This window comes from Scyliorhinus canicula, chromosome 9 (assembly GCF_902713615.1).
Source record: "Scyliorhinus canicula chromosome 9, sScyCan1.1, whole genome shotgun sequence".
Classification (NCBI taxonomy): Eukaryota; Metazoa; Chordata; class Chondrichthyes; order Carcharhiniformes; family Scyliorhinidae; genus Scyliorhinus; species Scyliorhinus canicula.
This window is the reverse complement of record NC_052154.1, coordinates 144,890,169-144,917,454: the sequence shown is the minus strand read 5'-3', so window position 1 is coordinate 144,917,454 and position 27,286 is coordinate 144,890,169. Positions and strand designations below refer to the sequence as shown.

At 46.8% G+C, this 27,286-nt stretch overlaps 1 protein-coding gene across 2 annotated transcripts in view; it reads left to right on the top strand.

The window, feature by feature from the left end:
- Positions 1–22,684, top strand: part of rcn1 (reticulocalbin 1, EF-hand calcium binding domain) — a 66,595-nt gene extending 43,911 nt beyond the window's left edge. The window contains exons 5-7 of one of the 2 annotated variants that reach the window (XM_038807852.1): positions 755–815; positions 15,651–15,850; positions 18,892–22,684. In XM_038807852.1, coding sequence (XP_038663780.1) covers positions 755–815; positions 15,651–15,850; positions 18,892–18,999 — 369 coding nt within the window. In that variant the 3' untranslated portion in view covers positions 19,000–22,684. Of the gene's footprint in view, positions 1–754; positions 816–15,650; positions 15,851–16,007; positions 16,851–18,891 lie in introns of those variants that run through there. The other variant, XM_038807853.1, reaches the window with a different exon arrangement.
- The last annotated feature ends 4,602 nt before the right edge of the window (positions 22,685–27,286 follow it).

Below are 27,286 nucleotides of genomic sequence, written 5' to 3'. Positions count from 1 at the left end.
GTAAGGCAGCAGTACAGCACTAGAGTCTGGTTGCCAATGTCCTGTTGTGCCTTCCGGCTGCTAATGTTGAAATGTTTGCCCGCTGTTGTATTGGATGAGAAGGGCTGTAACTCAAGGGCAATGCCAAGGGCATGGTAAAGGTTGGTGGGTTTTTCTGTATGGTGTTACAACTGTCTAAGCAGAACAACAGAGCACGGAGCTCTGACGATTTCCCGGACAATATTCCTCCACCAGTCAACACTTGAAAACAGATGACTGTGATCATCACACTGCTGTTTGTGGGATCTTGCTGTGCACAAATTGGCTTGTGTGTTTCCTACATTACAATGCGGCTACACTTCAAATGTACTTCATTGGCTATAACAGCAATAACAGCTTGCATTTGATAGCAGCTTTAATGGGGCAAAATATCTCTGGGGTGCTTCACTGGAGGGTTATCATATAAAATTTAACACCCAGCTACGTAAGGAGATGGTTAAGCTGCAAATCAAAAGCTTTGATTACCAGGTAGCTTTTTAAGAATATCTTAATGTAGGTGAGTGAGGTGGAAATGCAAATACGTTCAGAAAATGGCACTAATTCTGGCCTACCCAGCTGAAGACAGCCGCTAATGGTTAGACAAAGGGAGGGGCAAGGCCACTGAAACTAAAGGGTTCTGGGACATCCTGTGGTTGTGAAATGAATAGAATAAACACAAGTTATTTATTTCTATGTATAGTCAGTAACTGTACTTACAAAGTGTTTTTATTACTAGGAAACGCTTGAAGACATTGATAAGAATGAAGATGGATTTGTTGATGAAGATGAGTACATTGGTAAGGAACGCCTTTCGAATCATATACTTTGACCCTTTGCTTTTTTTCCTGATAGTTTCCATAGAAGCATTGGGAAACGTTTCCAGGATTGTTTTGCAATCCAACTATAACACGACAGCAGCTCCTTGTGTGGGTGTCAAGTCCCCTGGTGTAGCTGCAGTGCCCTCTGCAGTAATGAGGAGACGATAGACTCGAGATTTCAAAGCTTCAAACTCTATGTTTCTACATTTTCTTCAGTGTCTGTACTCTAATCTGAGGGAGGGAAAGTTCAGCAGCTGATAATAGGCAAAACGAACTGGAGGCGAGGGGGGGTGGGGTCGGTGACGAGGGTTGTTTTTTTTTAACACAGTGAATTGTGATCTGGAAGGCCTGACATGAAAGGGTGATGGAAGCAGATCCCGCAGTAGCTTACAAAAGGAAATTGAATGTGCATCATCAAAAGGAAAATCATGTCAGGGCTGTGAGGAAAATGCAGGGAGGTGAGCCATAAGTTTGTTCAAAAAGCTAGCACAGGCATGATCAGCCAAACAACTTTCTTCTTGGCTGTATCATTCTATATGGAGATTAATCTCCACCTATCGCTGGCTCCCTATCCAGCCCCACTGCTCCAACCCCCCTCCCCCCCCCCCCCCCCCCCATCCCCTCACACACACAACTGTATAAATCTGACCCTGTTTCCAGTTCTCCCCAGCTTTGACAAAGAGTCATCTCGGCGCAAAACGTTAGCTCCCTTCTCTCTCCACAGATGCTGTCAGTCCTGCTGAGATTGTCCAGTGTTTTCTGTTTTTGTTTCAGATTCCAGCAGCTGCAGCAATTTGCTTTAATCCAAAAATATTGCGCTTTAGGAAATAACTTATTAAGGCCTTGGACTTCCGGTGCTGAGCGGAAGCACGCAAGATGGCTCTCCTCCTGGATACTTGAAATTAGGCACTTTTCGGCCAAAATAGACCACTAATCCTGTGGAACAAACTCTCCACCAACACTACCACAACGAAAGGGCATGCCAGGCAATAACTTGATGGAGCCGAAACGAAGGCAGAGCCAGTACAAATCTGGAGAGGAAGATTGAGACGATGACATCCATGGTGGGCGACGAGGATCCAGCCACACCCGAACGGGATGGGCCGCCAGGACATGCCGGGCTAACCCCCTGATAAATGAATGGAGGAACCTCCTAACACAGGGGCTCCTAGTGCTCAAAGTCACCATCAAATTCAAAATGACGGCGATGGTGAAAGTGGCTGTCGTGGAGGCGCTGGTCCTCTTCAAGCAGTGTTCGGAAAGATCTGAGTGGCATCTGGAGACAAAGGAGGTGATGATCTGAGGGCTGGAGAAGGCCGCGACCAACCAGAGTGACCGGATCGCCTCATTAGAGACAGAGATGGGAAGGTTGGTGGCGATGCAACGGGGAAGGTCGAGGACCAAGAGAATTGGTCGCACCAGCAAAACCTCAGCACTGTGGGCCTACAGGAGGGTACCAAGGGCAGGAGCCCTACCGAATACGTAGCACAGCTGCTGGGCAAACCTGTTGGAGGGGAAAACATCACCAAGCCCCCAGAAGCAGTCAGAGCAGAGGCTAAATCCCAAGGCTGGGGAGCAGCTGTGAGCCACCATCGCGAAACTGCACCCGTACAAAGACCGGGAAAAGATCCTGAACTGGACAAGGCACACACGGTCCTGTAAATGGGAGGGACACGCGATCCATGTGTACCAGGGCATTGGGGTAGGTTGGGAGGGGTAAAAGGCTGGCTATGGCAGATCACCCATGGCGACAACGGAAACAAGGGCACCGAAAACAGCCATTTTCAAGGGCCCCAAAACAAAGAGAAACCCCGGAGTGCAGGGGCCATCCACATGGCATGCGCAATGATGGTGGCTATCTTGGTTGGACCCTGGACAAAGGGAAACCTGGGAGTGTAGGTACATAGCCACATGGTTTACACAATGATGGTAGCCATCTTGGTTGGCCCATGGGCAAAGGGGAAACTGGGAACACAGGGGCAAAGCTGCATGGTGTACACAATGATGTTGGCCATCTTGGTTGGCCCCGAGCAAAAGGAAACCCGGGAGCACAGGGTCACAGCCACATGGTGAGTACGGTGACCATGGCCATATTGGATGGCCCCCAAGCAAAGGGATATCCCGGAATGCAGGGTCTCGCCCACATGGCGTGCACAATAATGGTGGCCATCTTGGATGGACTCCAATCAGAGCGCATCCACAAGGTAAGTATGGTTGACCCTGCAGGATTGGGGGGACAGAAACCTGGAATGTCAGGGGACATAGCGGCCCGGTGAAAAGATCCAGAGTCTTTCCCCTCTGAAAAGTCTGAGATCCGACATAGTCTTCCTCCAGGAGACCCACCTGAGGGAGAAGGACCCACTGCAGGTAAGAAAGATCTGAGTGGGACAGACTTACCATTCGTGCTACGGGACGAGGGGCAGGGGGGGTGGCCATACCGCTCAACAAGAGAACAGCATTTGCAGTGATGAGGATGGTTAGGGATCATGGGGAACGGTTGGTGGTGTCCTGGTCGCGACACCAGTGGTCCTTGTAAGCGTGTACGCTCCCAACTGGGACAACACGGAATTCATGAAGAAAACCCTGGTGGAAATCCCCGACATAGACACACACCAACTCATCATGGGGGGGACTTTAACTGCTTACAGGAACCACGAACAGACAGATCAAACCCCAATGCGGGCAATAAATTAAAGATGGCAAAGGAAATGAATGAGTTCATGGAACAGATGGGAGCAGTGGACCCATGGAGGTTCACATACCCAGGGGAGAAGGAGTTCTCCTTCTTCGTCCAGGTGCATAGGATCTACACCAGGTTCAACATCTCTGTAGTGGGGAAAGTGGTGCTTCCAGGGATGCTTCCACACTGCATTGATGCGAGATTGGAGATGGGCCGAGCACAGCAACCCCCCCCCCCCCCATGGAGGCTGGACATGGTCTTGGCCGATTAAGGCTTCCGCAAACAGATATCACTCGCCATAGATTGGTAAGTTACCAACAGCCATAATGGGGAGATCTCATCCTCAATGTTCTGGAAGATACTGAGGGTGGTTTTAACAGGAGAAATGATTCCGTACAAGGAACGCAAAGATTGGAAGGAGAGGGCAGCCAGGCAACAGCTGGTCAACTCACACTGGAGGTGGATCGGCGATACTCCCCGACCCCTACTATGGAACTACTGGCACAGAGAAAGAAGCTACAGGTAGACTTTGACCGGCTCTTCACTGGGAAAGCAGTGCTGCAGCTCCTCTAAACACGGGGGTCCTTGTAAGAACACGGAGACAAAGCCAGCTACCTGCTGGCTCAGAAAGCAGGCAGCCATGAGGGAAATAGCCCAGGTTAGGGATGGTAGTGGTAGGCTAGTTACCACGCCAGAAAGGATCAACCAAGTCTTCGCAACCTTCTACTGGTGTCTGTACACCTCCGAGCCTCTCGAGCTCGGGGATGATGCAGTTCCTCGACGGACTGGACATGCTGGTTGTGGGGGAAGAAAAGAGACGGAGCCTGGAAGCACCATTAGGACTAGGAGAAGTCATGGAGAGTATCAACTCCATGCAGCCCGGGAAGGCACTAGGGCCAGATAGATTCCCAGCAGACCGTTACAAACAATTGGCACCAGCATTGACCCTGCACCTGTGGGAGATATTCGCAGACTCGCTAGTAAGGGCACCCTGCCACCCACACTGGCACAAACCTCAATATCGCTGATTCCCAAAAGGGACAACAAACCAACAGTGCAGGTCCTACAGGCCCAACTTGCGACTCAACTTAGACAGAAAGATCCTGGCAAAGGCCCTGGTGGGGTGGCTGGAGAGCTGCGTGCCAATGGTAGTCATAGAAGACCAGGCGGGTTTTGCCAAGGGCAGGCAGCTACCATCGAACATCAGGCACCTGATGAGCGTGGTAATCACCCATCCAGAAAGAGAACACCAGAAGTGATCATCTCCCTGGATGTAGAAAAGGCCTTTGACCGAGTCGAGTGCAAGTACTTCATAGGGGTACTGGAGCAGTTTGGGTTCGGACCATGGTTCATTTTCTGTGTGAAACTACTGTACAGCGCTCCCATGATGAGCATACGGACAAACTCCTCCAGCTCTGAATACGTCCGGCTGCACAGAGGCACGAGACAGGGATGCCCCCTGGAATGATATGTAGACTATCATTTGTGTATGAATAAATAACAACTGTAAGTTACGATAGGTGCCGCATGCATAGACTGAGATTCTAGCTTCCGACCACAAGTGGCGTGGTGACTTGAGTAGTCACTAGAAGACCGGCCTCATGGTGATGAGATGTAATCTCTTGAGAAACACACAGGCAAGGAATCTGGACAACAAGCACAGGACACAGTCGCATAGCGAGCAGCTCCTAGACAATAGTTATTAATTAAAGTTAACCTAGTTACTTGTATTTAGCCATACTATCCAACTGCAATCCTACATTATAGAAACCCTTTAGTGATTTCGAAACAATTAATAAACAGTTTTGTTCATTTACAAAGCCGTATGTTCTCTGAGCACTTCAACCACAAAGACCTCGCCATCCGTGCGTGCAGAGAACATTACACCCACTATCCCCATTGCTGTTTGCTCAGGCAATCGAGCCACTGCCAATCGCCCTCAGAACAACAAAAGGGCAGAGATGTATCCAAAGGAGGGGCAGAGGGTGTAGAATCTCACTCTACATGGATTACCTGCTCCTCTACATCTCGAACCCCCACACCAGCATCAAAGGGATAATGAAATTTCTAAAGGAGTTTGGAGCATTCTCAGGTTACAAGCTTAACCTGAGCAAGTGCGAGATCTTCCCTGTGAACCCACAGTGGGGAGGGACAGAGATGGGGGGATTGCCGTTGAAGCTACCTGGGGATTCAAATATGCCACAATGGGACACGGATCCACAATGGAATCCGAGGAGTCTGGTGGAGGAAGTCAAAAGGGACCTGCTCAATCCCACTCTCCCTCGCAGGGAGAATAAAGACGATCAAAATGAAGTACTAAATGAAGTTCCTCTTCATGTTTCGATCCCTCCCATCTACACCTCCAGGCCTTTTTCAACACAGCCGACAAACTAATCATGGCACTTGTGTGGGGGCGGGGAAGAACCCGAGGATCTAAAATAAGGTCATACCAAGGAAAAGAAATGTGGGAGGCCTGGCCCTCCCGAACCTACAGTTCTACCACTGTGCGGACACTGCAGAAAGAGCGAGGGGATGGGTGATGGAACCAGGAGCAGAGTGGGTGAATATGGGGGAGGGTTCCTGCTTAGGGACATCCCTCCGAGTCACAGTCACTCTTTCACCCCCCTCCCCCCCCCCCCCCCCCCCCCGCCCCCGGCCAAACACTCGAGGAGCCCAGTGGCAGTAGTCACGCTCCAGATGTAGTATCAAAAATTCGGCAAAACCAAATTGTCCACCATGGCCCCCATCTGTAACAACCACAGGTTCACTCCCACATGGACACCACCTTCAAAAGGTGAAGACAGGACGAGGGGACTCTGACGGTTAGAGACATGTACAAGGACGATAGAGTTCCTGGGGGAACTCGCGGAGAGGTTCCAGTTATCAAGAGGAAACGACCCGAGATCCATTCAGGTCAAAAATATTCCTCCGTACGGAAACAGCGATGTACCCCCAGATACCAGAACACTTCTTTGTGGAAGAAGTGCTGGACATGGGTGACCTAGGGAAGGGAAACTATGCGGACCTGCAGGGGCGACTATTGGAGGAGGTACACTCCCCACTGGACGAGAAAAGGAAAAAATGGGAGGAGGAACTGGGCAGAAAGATAGGGGGAGGACTCTGGATCAAAGCACTTCAGAGGGCGAACTTCACCTCCACATGCGCAGGGCTGAGCCTATTGCAGCTAAAGGTGGTGCACTGAGTGCGCCTAACCGGAACGCGAATGAATAGGTTCTTTCCAGATGTGGAGGACAAATGCGAACGGTGCCAGGGAGGACCGGCCAACCATACCCACATGTTCTGGGTCTGCCCCAGACTTGTTGGGTACTGGATGACCTTTTTTGAGGCGATGCCTAGGGTTGTGGGAATGAGGGTGAAGCCGTGCCCAAAAGTGGCAGTCTTCGGGGTTTCAGATCAGCCAGAGCTCTCTATGAGGAGGGGGGGTTAATGCCCTAGCCTTTGCCTCCCTGGTCGCCCACCAGAGAATCCTGTTCGGCTGGCAATCAACAGCACCACCCAGCAATCCGACCTGGTGAAATTTCTCAGGCTGGAGAAAATAAAATTTGCCACCCGGGGGTCGGAAGAGGGGTTCCACAGGACGTGGAAGCCGTTCACCAACTTGTTCCTAAGATCTATTCGTTGCCAGCAACCAATAGAGTGGGGGGGTTGAGGGGGTGGGGAAGGGAGACACAAATGAGCCACGGTACAAAGAGTTAAATGAAGGGGGAGGAGAGGGAAGGGGCAGGACGGGGGGAGGGGGAGAATGCACGCAAAGAAAACAAGAGGGACAAGGGACAAAACCGCAGGGGACTGGTCCGAGGGACAGCTGAAGCCGAAACAAAACTGTAAATAGACACTGGGGATTGTAACAGATGTCTGCTGACTAAAGGGGGGCCAGGGCCACAGTGGGAGGGAAGGCAATTGCCTGTAAATATATGTGCTGATTTCTGTTTGTCTTTTTAAAAAAAATTTCCTTTTTGGTGCAATTTTGTAATATGTAACTTATCAATTGTGAAACGTAAATGTGCAAACCCAATAAAAACACATAAAAAAATAAAAATTATTAAGGGCTTACTCTACCAAAATTCACCACCGGTCTGGTCAGTGGACTTAAAGAAAGAACTGGCATTTATCCTGATTTCAGTGCCACACATTTTGAACTATAGTTACTGTTGTCACGGAGGAAATGTGGCAGCCAATTTGTGCACAGCATGGTCTCACAAACAGCAAGGTGACAAAGACCAGATCATCTGTTTGAATAATGTTTATTGATGGATTAATGCAAATATATTTTAATGTTACATACATTTAAATAAATAAAAAATGTTTTTAACCTTTGGATCTATATATGGGTCTTTCAATTGCACTGGTGATGGTTTGCAATTGCAGTTTTTTGTAGTGCCATGTTGCCCTTTGAGCAGCCTCGAGCATTATCAGAACATTGGGCTTTGACCAGGACAGTGTCAATTAGATCTTTAGGGCCAAATCTTGTTGAAGTGGGGCCTCTCCAAATGTTCAGCATTAGTTAGACTTTTTAACTAACCCTGCAGCTCAATAATTTCTGCCATAATTTGCTGGAAATGCAAACGGATAATTAGACATCTGGGATCTCATTAACAACAGTCTATCTCCTTAACCCTTGATATTTAAGGATTGAAGTAAAACTGAGGAACCATGGACAAGGAATTTGGGTGAATTAGAGCCAAATCAGGCCCAGAAAGAGAAATAAAGCAAAACAAAGATCGGATTAAGAGAAAGAGGGGAAAAAAAGTTAGAAGTGAGCAAGAACAGTACAACCTTTATTTTGATGTTTTTACATCTCTTGACAACAATTCACTACATGCCGGAATAATATTTAACAGTTCACATTGTTCCCTTTTTGGCGAGAGAGCTGGATTGTTAGGCCAATGACAGTTACCATGTTGTTAAAAGGGTCCTTGTATTTTTACGTATGAGCCTTGAATTTTTGTGATGCACCTATTTCATGTGCAAATCCAGAAAGATCTTCCTCTCTGGAATGGCCTAGCAGTTCAATAAATGCTGGACCAGCCAGTGGTATCCACATCCCAGAAATTAATTATAAAAATATCCAGCAAGATCTTGAGGTCTTGTGGTGCGGTGGATAGTGTCCCTGGCTCTGAGTGAGCAGCTTTGAGTCTTACCCTGTTCATAGCATGGCCAACAGGTTGATTATCAACCTGCAAAATCCTTCCAACACACCAATGGCAGGCAGTAAGGGTGGGAGAGACTCCTGGCCAGCTATACTTGATGCAGAGTGGCGCCCCTCAAGCTATAAGCCCCTGGTGACAAGTTAGTGACCTGTTCCAGGAAAATCCTCGCTATGAGAACAGATGAAAGTCTGCCTTGTGCACCATTTGTGGCCAATAGCTACAGCAAGATATTAAAAATAATGAGGAGACAAAGCTGAGATGCCATTTTTTTTTGGAAACAAATGTTGGAGAGGTGTAAATTGAACAGTAAATTCTGAGATTTCAAATTCACAGCATGGCCAGAATTTTCCGATCGTCGGGATTCACTTTTCCCACTGGCAGTGCACCCTCGCCAGCGGGTTTTCCAGTGGCGTAAGGTGATTTCAGTGGGAAATCCCATTGACAAGCAGCGGGACAATAGGATCCCGCTGCCAGCTAATGGCACGCAGCTGAGAAACACGAGGCTGGAGGACCGGAGAATCTCCCCCATTTCTCTTGATCCCCTGAACTTTCTGGCCAATTTGCTCATTAATAATAGTGTGCATTGTTTCTATGCTATTATTCTTGCAGGAAAATTTGGTCCATTGTTTTTGATAGGATTTGACCTCCTGAATTCCCTGGAGGGCACTTGCTGACAGTCTCAACTGGATTGTCCGTGTGTGGCGGGTAACTGTGACTAACGCAGTAAGATAGGCAGCAAGAGTGGCATTTTACCCATTAATTAACTATAAGCACCTTTCAAGAACAAAAGGTACCTAAAAGTCAATATTTTATTAATTGCATAGCTTTGTCCATGATTTGAATAGTCTGATAAAATAGACAAAGATCTCAAATCCTCTCCTTATGTTCAAAAAGGTAAGTACAATTTCAACAACCTATATTTGACATAGCAAACCATCCCAAGGCACTTCACAGGAGTGTTATCAAACAAAATCGGGCACTGGACCAGGTAAAGAGATATCCGAGTCAGGTGGCAAAGATCTTTGTCAAAGAGGGTTTTAAGGAGTGTTTTAAAGGACGAAAGAAAGGTTTAAGGAGAGAATTCCAGGTGTTAGGGCCTTGGCAGCTGAAGGCACAGCCGCCATTGGTGGAGCGCTGAAAACTGGGGGTGTGCAAGAGGCCAAAATTGTTGGAGCGCAGAGATATAGAATTTTAAAATTGAAGTGTGCTGCATCAGGACAATGCAAGTTAGTGAACCCAGAGACGATGTGTGAACGGGACTCAATGCGAGTTAGAGTAGACAGTGATTTCACATTAATTAAGTTCACAGTAATTAAATTCCATTCAGAGCCATTAGCTACCTGTAATTGCTCAGTAGTTGTCACCAGGTGCTGATATGTGAACAGTGGTGGCTGCTCTCTTTGTATGAGTGCGCAGACTGCCTTCACATCACATACGCACTGAACACATTAAACACATGCAGCAAAATTAACCGATCTAATGGTCCACATCAACTTAAAATGATTTTTACACTGTAAAAATGCTTGATTTTAATGAATGGAACAAATTAGGGGAATGATCTCTCCTGAGGCATTTTTCCTCTTTCCTAAGGTATACAAGAATCTTGGATGGATTTTTGCTACATGTATTGATTCCAATGCACACCTAGCTGTACCACCCCGCACACACACACACACACACACACACACACTCGTCACTCCTGCGCCCACTGACCTAAATTGGCTCCGCATAATAAATACCTCTATTTTAAAATCGTATGTTTTCAAATCCTTCTATGGCTTTGCCCCTCCCTAAGTCTGTAATCTTCTCCAGCTCCACACCCTCCAAGATAGATCTCTTTGCTCTCCCCATTTTGACCTCTTAAGAATCCCTGATTTTAATCGTTCCACCTTTAGGTGGTGTGCCTTCAGCTGCCTCGGTCTTAAACTCGGGAATTCCCTACTCTGCTTTTCCTCTTTACTTCACTTTCTTCAATTAAAGCATTCTTTTACCTTCCATTTTGACAAAGCTTTTGGTCATCTGACCTAATATCTCCTTATGAGGTTCAGTGTCAGGTTTTGCTTTATGAAACCCCTGTGAAGTGCCCTGAGCCATTTTATTATGCCAAAGACATTATATAAATGCAAATTGTTTCTGCTTAATGGCGTTTCCTAACTTACTCGTTCCACATTCCGGGGCACCTATAAACTGCATATAAACAATACCCCAAGTTACCTTTATCTACCTTTCTATAGATGATGGTCAAATCTTCCACGCTCTGGATCTTTGGAGACTGGATGTACAAGCAAAGATGTGCTGGGACCAGATGGAAATCCAGTCACATTAAACTAATAAGAATTTTCAGGACCTTTCCCCAGCTCCCCGAGACCCTCCAGAAATGTCTAGTGCCCAGAGCCAAAACTTCAGACAGTTTGACATACCTACCTGAATAGTTCCCCAGGAAATGTTAGATTAAAACCTAGGGCACGATTTTGTGGCCGTGTTGTGCACAAGCGAGAGCACACAGCCTCTCGCGGGCTTCCCAGCAGTCTTCAGACCTCGCGGGATCTAACCAAGTCCCATGGGGATCTACCCAAGTCCCGCGAGGTGTTGGAATATGAAGCACCCACAATAGTATTGTGATCAAATAGTATGCGCCTAAGTAGGGTTTACATGTACTTAGGCAAACTTACCCAGGATCTACCGGCCTCCCAGGATTGACCAGCCTGCCTGGTGGGGCTGCAACCAGGCGTTGTTCAGTACTGGTCCACACAAATGTGGACAAGATGGAATGGTACCTGTGGGGTCCCAGGCCATCAGAAACCACTGGGTGGTCAGGGATAGTGCAGGGCGACTCCGTGGCTCTCCCCCTGGAACACAGGCACCTTGGCACAGCCCAGTTGGCACCTTGACACTGACACCCTGGCATTGCCAAGGTGCCCAGATGGCACTACCAAGCTGGCAGGACCCCTGCCTGGGTGCCTTGGTGGCAGTGCAAGGGTGCCTGGGTGCCAGGGTGGAACTGCTAAGGGTCATGGCCAAAAGGGGGACATGCCCATGAAAGGAGGGTGGAGGGGGGTTTGAAGGGCGGGGGGTGCATGGCAAGTACGTAGGTGCCTCTGGGAGGTTGGGGGGAGTGACAAGGGGGAGCCTGTAAGGGGGCTGGAGGGACCTGAAGAACAGGACCCCCAGGGACCCCATAGTGTGGTGTCCTCACTTTGAGGGGGGAGGGGGGGTGAGGGGTAGTGCCCATGTATGTGGGGGGTTGACATTGCCCATGGGTGGGGGTGGACCCACAAGCTCACTTCGAGATCGAGGCACTCTTTCAAAATGGTGGCCCGATCTCTGAGTTCAGCTCCCCAGTGCTGAAGAAAATTCTAAGTGTGGTCTAAACCGGTGAGAAACTCCCCAAGGCTAAAAAAGTGAATAAAGGCATGATCCAAGCTGTGCCTGAAAAGCAGCTGCCTGGTGCAGTGTGGCCGATAGAAGCCGGGGAACCCTGGGCGGGATACTCTCACCCCGGGGCCGGCCCGGACAGTCGGCCGGTGCGAATCGCGGCATGCCGGCCCCACGCCGGTCTGCCGATTCTCCGGAGATTGGAGAATTAGCGTCAGCGCGGCGCCGGTCGGGGGCCGCTTTACGGAGCTCCTCCGGCGATTCTCTGCTCGGGATGGGTCGAGCGGCCACGCCAAAAAAACGAGTCCTGCCGGCGCGGATCACACCTGCTCTTAGCCGACAGGACCTCGGTGTGAATGCATCTGGGGGTGACCTGGTTTGGAGGGTGGGGGGGGGACGCGGCCTGGTTGGGGGGGGGGGGAGAGATCCCACCCCGGGGGTGGCTTCCATTGTGGCCTGGCCTGCAATCGGGGCCTACCGATCGGCGGGCCGGCCTCTCGGGCTGGGGGCCTCTTTTGTTCCGCGCTGCTCCCTGTAGCCCTACGCCATGTTGCATTGGTGCCGGCGCGGAGAAGGGAGCCAATGCGCATGCGCGGAAATCGCGCCGGTCCCACTGCGCATGTGCAGACCTGCGGCGCGCATCTGATGCCGGGGATCGGCAGATGGAGCAGCGTGGGTGCTCCAGTGCTGTGCTGGCCCCCTCTAGGGGTCAGAATTAATGCTGCTGAGGGCATGTTGACGCAACAGAAACGCAACAGTGTTTATGACGGTGTCAACACTTAGCCTCAGGATCACAGAAACCCGCCCCCTGTTCCCGGGATCTACCCGGCTCGCATCACGAGATCTAACACATATCTTGCAAGACATTGCGCAGTAAATCCCACAATGGACGGGATCTCTTTTTATCAAATCTGTATATTAGAGCAAGACAGCATTGTCTCACTTTAATGTACAGATTCCCGAGTTAACCAAGGGGGTTGGGAACTAACTCCTTTGCCGAGGAGACCTTGGGTAAGCGCTGTTCGGTACTGGTCCCAACAATCTCCCAGGGGATTGGAGGCCCCAGGTACCTACCCTTTGGGCAGGGTGGTACCTGGCACTGCCAGCCTGGCACCCTGACTGTGCCACCTGGGTGCCAGCCTAGCACTGCCAAGGTGCCCATGTGGCAAAGTCAGCTGGCAGGGGCACTGCTCATTTGGCACAGCCAAGGTGTCAAGCTGGTAGTTTTTGTGTGCTGGTAATCAGGTTGGGGGTGCCCTGCGTGGATGTTGGGGAGTGGGTGTGGGAGGGGTGTGGCTAGGTCCGGTGACCCTCCGAAAGTGCATTGGGGGACGGGGATCACACTGGGGGCCTTGAAGATTGTAATACCATTTAAAAATGGCGCCCCAATCTCTCGCTATATTGAGTTCCAGAAAGTGTAGCTCCTCGGAATGGAAAACGGGGCTATGTGCGGCCTTGGCCGCGTGTTCCCTGCTGAGGCCCCTTATTTAATACGAGTTGTATAGTGCCAGAAAACACGTGGCTAACCACGCTCGTTATGCGACTTTGTTCTCATTTAGTTGAATCACGCACCCATAAGTGCTGTTTGATAGCGGTAGGGAACTCAAAACTCCCTCAAAAACCCGACACAGATGAACTTAGAAATTTTTCCATAAAATTCCGCCCCTGGTCCAGTTCCTGGTTAACTTCAAAACTGACCCCACCCCTACCACCCCTCACAACCACTCAACTATTCCCAACTTGACTTGACTAACACCCCCCCTCCCCCAAACCTGACTACCTTTCCTGACCTAACCCGACAACCCCTGACTCACCTCACCCTCACACCCACCTACTCACCCTGCCACTCTACCCATTCACTCACTCTTTCACTAACATTCATAGACTGGAAAATTAAACTTACCAGGTGAGCTAGTGAATAAAAAGATGGCGTGTCCTGTCTTCCCCTGACTCTATTCTGCTTTAATGGAGTTTCCTAATGGACACAGTACTTGATTTCTGGAAAACTGAGCTCCGAATGTCCCAGAAGAAATACAGAGCAGTGTCCAGTGTGGGAGATTTTGGAGCAGAGCAGCAATCCGATGACGATTGCCACTCCTCTGAAGAGCCGGGCCACCTTGAATGAAGAGTAAAACCAGTTCCACTCAATTCCATCAGTATCTCAATGGACGGGTTTGATTAAAATTGTGCTCTACCATTAGCCCTTCAAGACCTAATTTATTGATAGTATTTTCATCTCCTCCCAGTTTTAATTGGTCAAAAATTTGCTATATTTTGGGGGGAAAACTAGAATGCAGTCCAACTACAAAGTTACTTGAGAGCTAACATCACAGAGCAGCAGACAACCATTCTATTTAGCACAGAGGTAATATGTGTTGTAGTGTTGCCAGGTGAGAGTTGAAGTTGCCACACACAGAAAATAAAAAAAGGATTAAAATGCCATTATTTTCACAGGTGTAGATTACACTTTTATTCATTCTGAAAATCATTGGTAAAGTCTCCTTGAAGTGTCATGATTTTGCAGCTGCTGATAAATGTTCATGTCATTCATGACGCCATGTTTAGTTACTGTCACCTTCCTGGTTCTGCCACCTGGGGTTGTGTTGTGGACCTGAATGATGCTGCCAAACATTGGTTCGCCTCATCAGTACCACACAGCAACAGCTTTCATTTACAGCATCTTTCAGATTGGAAAGCATCCAAAGTGACTTCACAGGAGAATTAACAAACAAACTTTGACACTGAGCCTCAAAAGGAAATATTAGGACAGTTGACCAAAGCTTACTCCGAGAGGCAGGTCCCGAGGAGCACCTTGAAGGAAAAGAGAGAGGTAAAGAGGTGGAGAAGTTTAAGGAGAGAATTCCAAAATTTAGGGTCCAAGCAACCTGAGGCTCGGCCACCAATGATGAAGTGATTAAAATTGGATTTGTGTAAGGGACCAGAATTGAAGGAGCGCAGGGATCTTGGAGGGTTATCATAGAATTTACAGTGCAGAAGGAGGCCACTCGGCCCATCGAGTCTGCACCGGCTCTTGGAAAGAGCACCCTACCCGAGGTCAACACCTCCACCCTATCCCCATAACCCAGTAACCCCACCCAACACTAAGGGCAATTTTGTTCACTAAGGGCAATTTATCATAGCCAATCCACCTAACCTGCACATCTTTGGACTGTGGGAGGAAACCAGAGCACCCGGAGGAAACCCACGCACACACGGGGAGGATGTGCAGACTCCGCACAGACAGTGACCCAGCCGGGAATCGAACCTGGGACCCTGGAGCTGTGAAGCAATTGTGCTAGCCACAATGCTACCATGCTGTAGGGATGTAGATGATTGCAGCGATAGAGAGAGGGCAAGGTCATGAGGGTGGGATTTGAATATGAAGAGTTAAGATAGAAAGTAGGGGTGTTTTTGGATCATGAGCCAGCACAGGTCAGCGAGGCCAGGGGTGATGGGTAAATGGGATTTGGTGTGAGTTAGGGTACCACACTCGACTATTAAAAATCCCTCCTGTTTGCACTTACTCTGAGTTTAATAGCGCAAGGTTTAGTGGGACCACTCAGACTCATTTTCCTGCTCTACTTTCAGCTGATATGTATGAAATGGAAGAAGGCATCAGCGAGCCCGAATGGGTCAAGACCGAACGGGAGCAGTTTACTGATTTCCGCGACTTAAACAAGGATGGAAAGATGGACAAGTTTGAAATCAAACATTGGATCCTCCCGGAGGATTACGATCATGCACAGGCTGAAGCCAGACATCTCGTCTATGAGTCTGACAAGGATAGGGTGAGTGAGAAAACATTCCTGTAAGACCAGGGGGATTCTGTACATAGGGTCATAGAATTTTATGATGCAGCAGGAGGCCATTTGGCCCATTATATCCATGGCAGCTCTTTGGAAGAGCTGTTCAATGTAATCCCATACCCCTGCTTTTGTTCCATAGGGCCCGATCCTATGGCCACGCTGTGCCGGAAAAGCAGCTCCAAGACCTTGACAGACTTACTAAAGTGCGTTGCCCAGGATTGCACACAGCACTTCAGCTGAGACAGAACCAGTGATTAGTAAAGGTTGAGCATAATTTCCTTGTTTTGTATTCGGTGTGCGATAGACAGAATTTGTGTTTTCCTATTGTCCATAAATATTTTTTACTTGTGAGGTCAGTGTGATTTCTTACCCTCAGAGTGGTTTGACCCAATTTAAATAATTTGGCAGCCAGCTTTTGCAAATTTAAAAGATTATTTATTGTTACACCGATGCCACAGAGGTTATTATTGCAATGTCTTGCACACAGACAAAAGGCACGATTCAGCGTCCTTTTGCACCCGGCCTGGATCTGGTGCAATGGGTGAATAGCACAGGAGCCCCAAATCGGGCACCGGGCCAATCACGAGTCAACCAACACACTCTGCTTGGTGCAATCTGGATCTTGCCCTCACTGAGCGAGATCCAGATCTGCATATTTAAATGAGTATAATGGATCATTTAAATACCCAGGTGCCAGATTCACCCGGTAACCGGGAATCAATGGCCTGTGAGACCTCGCCAGGGCACCGTTTAGTATTGGCTCACACAAACATGGACCAGGTGTAACAGCACCTTGGAGGGTCTCACAGGCCATTGGAGACCCTGGGGTGGTCGGGGACAGGGCACAGTGGTATTCTAGCAATCCCTGGCACTGCCAGGGTGGTGCTTCCAGGGTGCCAAGCACGCTGCCAGGATGCCAGGTTGGCAGTGCCAGAGGGTGGGCCTGGTGGGTGCCCTTGCCAATTGGATGATGAATGAGGGGGGTTCGCAGGGGCCTCGACAAGTTTGAGAGGTACGGGGGGGGGGCCGCTAGCCCTTGAAAGGGGGGGGTGGAGATCAGGGTTCGCAATCAAAATGGCACCCTGATCAGTGAGCAGCTGTTCCTGCTGGCGAGATCAGCGCACCAGCAGGAAATCCCACTAAATGCGGCCTCGGTGTGGAGAAACTCCAGGAACGCAAAAAATGACCGCCATTGAATAGCGCGGTGTTTCTCGGCGCTGCAGCCACTAGGAAACACCCCGCTAAAAGCATCCAAAAGCGGACTTGAACATTTGAACACTGAATCACGCCCAAAGAATAGATACAGGTGAGGAAAATTTGTAATACAATTGCAAGTCGAAATGGTTCCTATCTCTTGCATAGTTGAATTGATGTTGTAGCTGGATCAGAGGTTGGACAATAACAAAGGATTCTCAGTAAGCTGCAAGGTGTCTTGTAGTTGAATTGCAGGCGGTCAGCTCTCAAGTGAACTTGTTGTCGGAACAAGTTGGAGATGATGGCGGCTATTCTTCCACCCTCTTTCAAGGTATGAAGTTTTATCCTGGCTGTGTTGTGTTGCAGTTGCTTTGATGGCTTTCAGGATGGTCTTTGACGTTTCTTTGATCCGAACAGCTTCTGCTGTAACTTTTAAAAGCTGGGACAAACAGGGCTGCCTTGACCATACCTATACAAATACAAAGATCTTTCCTAAATAATGTCAAGGGTTGGGCAGATACACATCCTGTGATGTGGCTTTTCACACTCTGGATTCTCCCAAAATGGGACTATGTCCCCCCGCCAGCGTAAAAACGGTGGAGTTTAACTCCAGAACGTCCGAGAAACAAATTGCCCTGCAGTTGGCTAGCAGGGACCCGGAGTAAATCTCACAGCTTTAGCTGCGGATATGATTGCCTGCACCTCCGGTTTAGAGTCCGCCCATGCGCACGGCGGCGACCTTTAGCGGCCGCGCCGAACTCCATGGCGGACTGGAACCGCGTAGCCAGATGGAAAAATGAGACCCCTCCCGATTGGCCCGCGCCCGAGCATCAAACCGTGCGGATCTAACCCCCGGCCACCTATAAGGCCCTCCTTATGTGTCCGATCCCCCTGCCAGCAACGCGACCAGCAATAGGTGGTTAGTTCCACGCCATCGGGAACCCGGCCGGTCGGAAGCAGAGGTTTGCTGGGCAGGCCTCTGTCAATGGAACCCCAGCCGCGCGGGGTACTGCGCGGTCACGCTGATTTTCAGGTCCTGGAGAATTGCCGAACCGGCGCCAGCCCGATTACAGCCTGAAAGTGGATTCTCCGCCCATGTGCCGGCCGTGATTCTAGCACGGGCCTGCGGAGAATCCAGCCCAATGTTTTAATGGCGAATCAGGAGGAAGAATCAGCTGGTATTATAGTCCTGGTGGTTTATAGTTCATCCTTAACAAAAGGACTTGTAAATTTCACGGATGGCTGGAATTGTTCACATTTTAATGATGTGTTTGCTTGAATTTCAGATCTTACCTTGACCAACATGCCCGAGTCACATGATATGTTGTCATCTTAGAAACTCCATCAAAATCCTTCACAATTTGGAACACCTCTATTAAATTTCCCTTTAACTTGTTCTGCTCTGCTCCAAAGAGAACAATCTTGGTCTGTCCTGGTTCTCCACATGGTTGAATTTCCCCATCTCTGCATTGCAGTGAATGCAATTAGAGTGTCCATGACTTATGCAAAGATAATTGTATACCATCAACTGGTTCAAAGAATCATAGAAATGTGCAGCACCGAAACGCCACATGCAACCTATCGATCTGTGCAACCTATTGATCTGTGCTGGCTCTTTGAAAGATCTGTCCAATTTAGTCCCATACCCCAACTTTTCTCTCTTGCCCTGCAGGGTTATTCTCTTCAAATACATGCCCTTTGAGAGTTACTGTATTATTGTGTTTCCACCATACTTTCCAGGTCATGTGTCCATTATGATCAGACATTGATTGGCGAGAGCTTGCTCCATTTCCTGTCCTAAAATGTATTGTATTTAATTATTTTAATAGGATAAAAGATTATCAAAACAAGAAATCCTAGACAATTGGAATATGTTCGTTGGCAGCCAGGCCACCAACTATGGAGAAGATCTGACTCGAAACCATATTGAATTGTGATACCAACAAAGGATACGATACATAGCTGGAAATGTGACAATTTTCCTCCATCATATAAACACTTTAATGCATTTCTGTTGAAGACACAGGAGCGGACTAACAGACTGCAAGTACTTGCCATACGTAAAGTGACTGAAAACTGTCAGTTCAGTCTCACTCTCTTAATGTAGTTCATTCTTTACCCCATTAGCTCATGGGATCACCTTTGCCCAGACATTTATTTACACCAATGATGAAGCAGTGCTAATCCATGTGTGTTGGACAAAGACTAATACACTTGCACGGTTTTAAATGTTAGTATTGGACACATTCTGTTTTTTTTTGCTTTCTTACGTGGGATATAAGATGTCAGACCATTTCCATTCATTTGTTGCAAATAATGAAATACTAGCAAGATCTTTCACTCGGACAGCCAACAGTTATCTGGCTGGTCTCTGAATTACAGTACCTGTAGTTCCATTTTGTGAGCATGGGTTGCAAAAGATAACATATTCATTTGATTTAAATGCTTCTAGTCTTTGTTCTATCCCAAACCTGTGACCTCCGCCACTTAGAAAGACAACGACAGCAGATACCAGGGAACACCGCCGTCAGCAAGTTCTCCGATCATGACTTGGAAATATATTATTACTTCTTCAAGGTCACTGGGTCAAAATCCTGGCCTCCAACTCTTAACAGTACAATCATTTATCTATACCACACAGACTACAGTGGTTCAAGGAGGTGACTCTGCACCTTCTTCTCAAGGACATTTAGGGATGGGCAATAAATACAGCAATGCCCAAATCTTGAGAATTAATGATTACAACATTCTGCAGTCTGTCTTTTCAAACAACACTCTTTTTTTCATTGCTTGTCACTTTTTGGTTCTGTACAGTGTGAGTGTGTGAAATAATTGAATGGCTTCACTCATTGACCTCATTTATACAAAGTCCTTGTGTGGATTCCCAGGTGACCTAGACTTAGTGAATTGGTTTGTTCTGAATGATACAATGCATCATTTGCTGTAGTTGTAACCTGAACAGGTGACTGGTGGACAAGATCTGAAAAGGAGGGACAGTGAAAAATCAATGAAGGGAAACTGACTGCCTGGGGGTTTAGAAGACAGCCGCAAATCAGATCATTTAGTTTCTGAAATGGCAGAAAGATTTGTTGGGATATTTGTTATTTCTTAGGTTTTTCTTGTACTCTTCAAACTTAGTTAATCTCTTGTGAAATGGTTGACAAATGTAAAGTGTTGGAGCCATCACAGCAACAACAACTTGCGTTTATATAGCACCTTAATATCGTGAAACATCCTAAGGAATGTAACCAGATAGAATCTAACACCAGACTACATGAGATACTGAGACAAGTGACCAAAAAGGTTGGTCAAAAAAGGTAGGTGTTAAGGAGCATCTAGACAGGTTTAAGGAGGGTATTCCGAAGCTTAGGGCCTATGAAGCTGAAGGTATAGCTGCCAATGATGGAGTGATTAAAATCGGGGATGCAACAAGAAGCTAGAATTGGAGGAGTGCAGAGATCTCAGATAGTTGTAGGGCTGGCGAAGATTAGAGATAAACAGGAGTGAGGCCATGGGGGGACTTAAAAGGGATGAGAATTTTAAAATCAAGGCATTGTTGGACTGGGAGCGAATTTAGATTAGTGAACACAAAGACAATGAGGTTTTCTGCAGCAGTTGAGCTGAAGTAGGGGAGGAGACAGGTGATATTACATGGAAGTGGCGGCGGGAAGCTTATCTCAGCTTCAAATAGGAATTATGATTGTGAACAGTGTGGTTCAGCTTCAGACAATTTCCAAGGAAGGGAAAGAGGTCATCGGCTTGGCAACAGAGTTTATGGTGGGGGCCATGGACAATGGTTTAGATTTTTCCAATATTTAGTTAAAGGAAATTTTGGCTCATCCAGTACTGGATCTCAGCCAAGCAGTCTGTCAAGTCAAAGATGGTGCAAGTAGGGAGAGGTAGGGGGAGATCGAAGTGGGCTTGGTAAGTGAACATGTGAAACCTGATTTGATTTTCATGTAGGGGCAACATGTAGATGAGAAATAGGAATGGCACCAAGGATAGATCTTTGGGGGGACCGGAAAATAATGGTGCAGGAGGGGGAAGAGATTGTACATGATTCTTCGGCTCTGACTGGATAGATCGGCGATACACTCACATGGGCAGAAGGAATGCATGGTTTGATGTATTTATATGGTAACACAATTGATTAGCATGCTTGCATCTTTTGATCTGTTACGAAAGGGACAATGCTGGAAAATCTCAGCAAGTCTGGCAGCGTCTGTAGGGAGAGAAAAGAGCTAACGCTTCGAGTCCGATGACTCTTTGTCAAAGCTGTTATGATCTGTTATGTCTGGTTGTGTCCACCATTTGTACAAATAATTTCAGTTTATGGGACTACTATCAGACTGCTGGCAAGTAATATGCCAGCACTTCCATTTCAGACTTGTTTGTTTGTCTGTGTGCGTGCGTGTGTGTGTGTGTGCATGTATGTAGATATATTCCTAATGGAAAATTTAATTCTGTGTATCTTAGAGTTGTACCCAGCACAGTTCAATGATGTTTTGCTGTTGTCATGGTGCATGGCTAAGGTTCCTGTAGTGCTGAGCAAAGTGTGATGATGGGTAGGGACCACTTTATGTCAAATAAAAATACACATGGCTCACTTATGGCTCCTATTCCCCTGACCAAATCAGAAGTGAAAGTTGCTTGGTTGGAGGATCACCTAAACCAACCATCTAAATTCTCCAGGACAAATGCAAGTAATGATTCTAATAAACATCAACAACACTAACCTGTCTCATTCTTATGTTCCTAATGTTCACTTGCATTTACATAGTGCTTTTAAGGTAGTAAAATATCTCAAAGCGATTCACGCGAGCATGATCAAGCAAAATTTGACACAGTGTCACAGAAGGAAACAAAAAGGCTAAAAGCTTTCTCACAAAGGTGGGTTTTAAGAAAGGCTATGAAGGAGATTTAGGGATGGAATGCCAGAGCTTAGGGCTCAGACAGTTGAACGTAGTGGTGAAGCATTAAAATCATAAAGCCCAAGGGGCTAGAATTGAGGACTGCCAATATCTTGGAGAATGAAAGCATTGGAGGAAGTTACAGCAGTATGGCAGAGCAATGCCATGGAGTGATTTAAATACAGCAATGTGAATTTCTAAAATCCAGATGTTGCCAGACAAGGAGCCAGTGTAGGTCAACGAGCAGAGGGTTAATGGATGAATGACTCTTGATGCAAGTTAGGATACAGGCAACAAAGCTTTGGATGGACTAAAAGGCACTTAATATGAAGCAAAGCAAATGAAGGAACTTAAAGGATGTCTTGAATAGTCTTAAAATGAGATTAGAGTGTATATTTAGTTGTAGAACTAGCACAGGTGCAATGGCCAAATGACCACAGTCTGCACCATGGTTTTTATGATTCTATTCATCAGCAAACAAGCATTTACAAATCATGTTATAATCTAAGTGCCCTGAAATGGTACCCTAACATTTCAAATGTATTGTGCAAATGATATTTATAGACCAGAGCAATACAAAATGTTCTTCAATAAGTAGCTTTCAAAGATGCGTCAACAAAACTGTTATCATTCATGTGATCATTAAAAGAAAACACTTTGATATAATGTTTCAGAAATTCATTGACTTTAAATAAAGCTAAATCCCACTGTGGCTACAATGATGGATTTGATATTTAAATTTTTGCTGTAAATATAAACATTAGATTGATTCTTGATGCTTTATTGAGGGTATTTCAATCTGTTGATGGATAGTCACCAGTTTTTCTTTTATTCATTCTGTTGCCCAACCCTTGCAAATAGTTGAGTCACTTACATAACTGTGGGTCTGTAGTCCCATGTCAGCCAGACGAGATAAGGATGGTATATTTCCTTCTCAAAGGAACATGAGTGAACCAAATGAGTTTTAACCATAGTTTCATGGTTACTGAGACTAGTTTTCAATTTCAATTTAAAAAGAATAATTGAACTTAAATTGTATCAACTGCTTGGGTGGGATTTGAACCTGTGCCCTCAGAGTATTATTGTGACCTCTAGATTAATAGTCCAGCTACAGTACTATTACACAACCTCCTCCCCATTGCCTTTTACAGCTTACAGAGCCAGGTTGTGGGTTCCCGATACTCTTCATTTGAACATTATATGTAAAATATTTAATTAATCAAAGGAAATTGTCACGTAAGTTATTAAATGGTGTTTCTTTAATCAATAAAGGAACCAGAACATACAGGGCTCCACCAGATGAGGATGAGTAGGATGGTTCCCCTCTTTTCCCATTGCTCGTTTGCATGTGCAACAGGGATGGTTTTTCCCAAGAAAGGGATATGTTTGTCAATTCATTGCATGTCTAATACGTGAAACACTGTTACTTCTTGAGCGAAGAAGGAATTTTGAAACCACATTTACCTGTGCTTAATTTGTTGCCAGTTTTGCAACAGGCTATTGTCGTATTCGCACCAACTGTTAGTCATTTTGTTTCACTTGAAATGTTAGATTTTTATCCTCTTTGCTGAGACCAGCTACCCAGTCTGTTTCCAGTAGAAATCAGAAAAGTGCCTGCGACATTCCAACCCATCCTTGCAGGCTTTCAAAAAAAAAATCACATAAACCTTGTTGTTGGAAACATATTTCAGTATTTTATTTCTGCGTGTAAATGAATCGCATTTAAAATGTAACAATATTATTTAGCTTTTGAAATAAGCATACAAGTTAGCAGGTAAAATATTTATTGGCCAGTTCGAAAAAGCATTACAATTTGTAAGTTATAAAATGAAACCATCTCCAGTTTTGTGCATTAGTAAAGATAAACCAAGTACCCGGTCATCAAAAGTGATTAGTTACATTTTTGCAAGTTAGTATTTGGAGCTCTGTCTTCAAATGCACCAGGAAGGAGGGAGGATGAGTACAAGCTTTTGGAAGTTGTGCTACTGAATCTTATGTAAAAGACTAGTTTGGCTCAGCTGGAATATTATATCCAATATTGTATGAGGAGAGATTGGGTTGACTGGGGCTGTATTTACTGGAATTTGGAAGAATGAGAGGATGTAATTGAAACATGTAAAACTTTGACAAGACTGGATGCAGGGATGTGTTTTCCTCTGGCTGAGGGGGTCTAAAATAAGAAGTTTCAGTCTCAGGATACGGGATAGACCATTTAGGATTGAGATGAGAAATGTCTTCACACAGAGGGTGGTGAATATATTTAAGAAGGTAATAGATAGATTTATAGACTTTAAAGGAATCAAGAGGTATGGAGAGAGGACTGGAGTATGGTGCGAAATAGAGGATTAGCCATGATCACGTTGAATGGCGGAGCAGGCTCGAAGGGCCGAATGGTCTACTGCCCCCGTTTTTTATGTTTCTGATGGAAACCTTTCAAAGGCAACCTTAGACTCTGCCCACTTACATGGTGGGTGGAAAATGAAGCATCAGGCTCAGAATGTCTTCAGGAGCATTCCTCGTGTGTGCCTACTTTCCACCTGATTGGCCCTCCTATCTCCTCTTCCTCTTTCACTGTCTTAACACTTAAGTTGAACAACTTCAACCTGTCTCGCAGAACTTCCTGCATGATTTTCTCCTATAGAATTGCACTGATCAATGCATTTCAAATGACCAAAGCGATGGGATTACGCATTATATAAATTCCAGCCTCTCTTTTATTCACATGCTTTCCTGCCAGAACTCGTTTGTTCACACTTTGACTTTCCAACATTTTTTCACAACTTTGCTAAGATGTCCCTTTGCGTATCATCCAATTTTTTTCACCTCTTTCAAGATATTGGAGGGGAGCAAAAGTGCCTCAAATTCATTAATGGCCTTTGTGCTCGTAGTTGTGCTTCTGTATTCTTCGCCGTTACTCGTTCCCCCTTTTTCTATTTGTTTTTTGTCAGTCATGTGACATTTTTATACCAGAACTCTATTTGTTTAGATTACAGGAGACTGTGGTTTGCCTGTTGCCACAGCATGTTGGTATCACCACATCCAATTCACTAATCAATAAGGAATTCAGGAGAAACATCTTTACCCAGAGAGTGATTTGAATGGAACTCAATCGCAAGGAGTAATGAGGCAAAGAGTAGAGTTGAATTTGAAGGGAATTTGGATGAACGCATGAGTAGAGAGGAATAGAAGGATGTGCTGATAAGGTGAGATGAGATGAATGGGAGCAGGTTCGTGTGCAACATAAATAACAGTAGAGACTGGGCCGAATGGCCAGTTTTTCTGTTGTAATGATCCTGCACAAAAAAAACTTAACATAAAGCTTCTGCTTCCAGGTTAAGAATCAGATCTTGTAGTTTAAGTGCCAGGAGTTGGATCACAGAGATTTCATTCCATATTTACAGTAGAGAAGCAGACCTTTCATCCTAATAGATTTGTGCCAGGATGTGGTGCATAAACGCATTAGATTCTTAGTGGAATTTATCTAAACACATGTTAGTATAAAGCAGCTCCAGGAAGGAGCCCTCATCTCACTCTGGACCAAACAAAGATTTCCAATGTTTTCCAATTTTACTTCCCCTTTCTTTATTTCCTTAAAAACAAAACAATGCTTATATAACATAGGAGCAGAATTAGGCCATTCGGCCCATCGAGTCTGCTCCGCCATTCGATCATGGCTGATATGTTTCTCTTCCTCATTCTCCTGCCTTCTCCCCATAACCCCTGATCCTGTATTAATTAAGAACGTATCTATCTCTGTCTCAAAGACACTCAGTGATTTGACCTCTACAGCCATCCGTGGCAAAGAGTTCCAAAGATTCACCACACCCCCCTGGCTGAGGAAATTCCTCCTCATCTCCACTGCTAGGGAACCCACGGCGGAGGATCACCATCAGCGGGGCCGGAAGATCCTGCCGGCCAGGAAATTTCAGTCAGGGACAAAGTTTACAATCTGAAATTGTTGAGTTGAGAAGGCTGTAAAGTGCTGTTCCTTATGCTTGTATTGAGCTTCATTGGGACACTGCAGCAGGCTGAGGATGGAGAAGTCCACGTGAGAGCAAGATGGAGAATTAAAATGGCAGACAATCGAAAGCTCAGTGTCATGATTGCTCAGTGGGGGTGTCCCGCAAAGCGGTCACCCTGTCTGCCGTTGGTCTCCCCGATATTAGCCATCAGACAAGTATCAGGAACTATCAAGGTAAAACTTGCATGCAGATGCCTCTAACAAAATCTAGGTATACCTATGAGGAAGAAAGGAGTAGAAGGATATGTTGATAGGGAGAAGTAAAGTAAATAACGGGCTTATGTGGAGCAGACACGTGGGTATTGGGCTGAATGATCTGCTTCTGTGCTACAGGTTTCTATGACTATAATCTGATAAACAAGAGTATTGATATTTTTCAGGAAATATTCAGGAATTCTATATAACGATGATTGAGGGGAAACAGCAATTCTTAATTTTATATTCAGATGAGGCGTTCTCTGATCCCACAAAATTATTACACAGCAGAAAAATACAATGGCAAAATTAATTACTTGCAAAGCTCTAATTCTAAAGGCTGCTCCTTTGCTAAGGTTTTCATTTGCTCTTAAGCATAATTTTAAGGCACGATCTACCGGCTGCATTCTGCCCGAGAGGCAGCACAGTGTGGCGTGATGCAGCTGGTATGGCCGGGAGATCCCTCTTCCGGGATCTACGCGGTTCGCCATGCCTCATGAGGTCTCATGCGATCTCGCGAGACATCGGAATGTGAATCCCACCCATTGTGGGCAGATCACCTTTTAGAAAATCTGCATATTAGAGCGAGACAGTTAGTCTCATTCTAATATGCATTCCCATGATCTAACCAAGGTGTTGGGATCCAACCCATTCGCCTTGGAGATGGGTGAAATTCTCCGACCCCCCCGCAGAATTCTCCGCCACCTGGGAATTGGCAGGGGCGGGAATCGCGCCGCGCCGATTGGCGAGCCCCCTGCGGCGAATCTCCGGCCCGCGATGGGCCGAAGTCCCGCCGCTGGGAGGCCTCTCCCACCACCGTGGTTTCAACCACCTCTGGTGGCGGTGGGATTAGCGGCGCGAGCGGGCCCCTGGGGGGGGGGCCACCATGGCGGAGGCGGAAGAGAACCCCCCTACCCCGCATGCGACAGTGGTGACATCAGCAGCAGCTGACGCACCGGCGCATGCGCGAACCGGCGAAGGCCTTTCGGCCAGCCCCGATGGGGGGGGGGGGCGTCAAAGGCCGTTGGCGCCGGTTTTGGCGCTAGTCGGCGTGGCGCCAACTACTCCGGCGCGGGCCTAGCCCCTCAATGTGAGGGC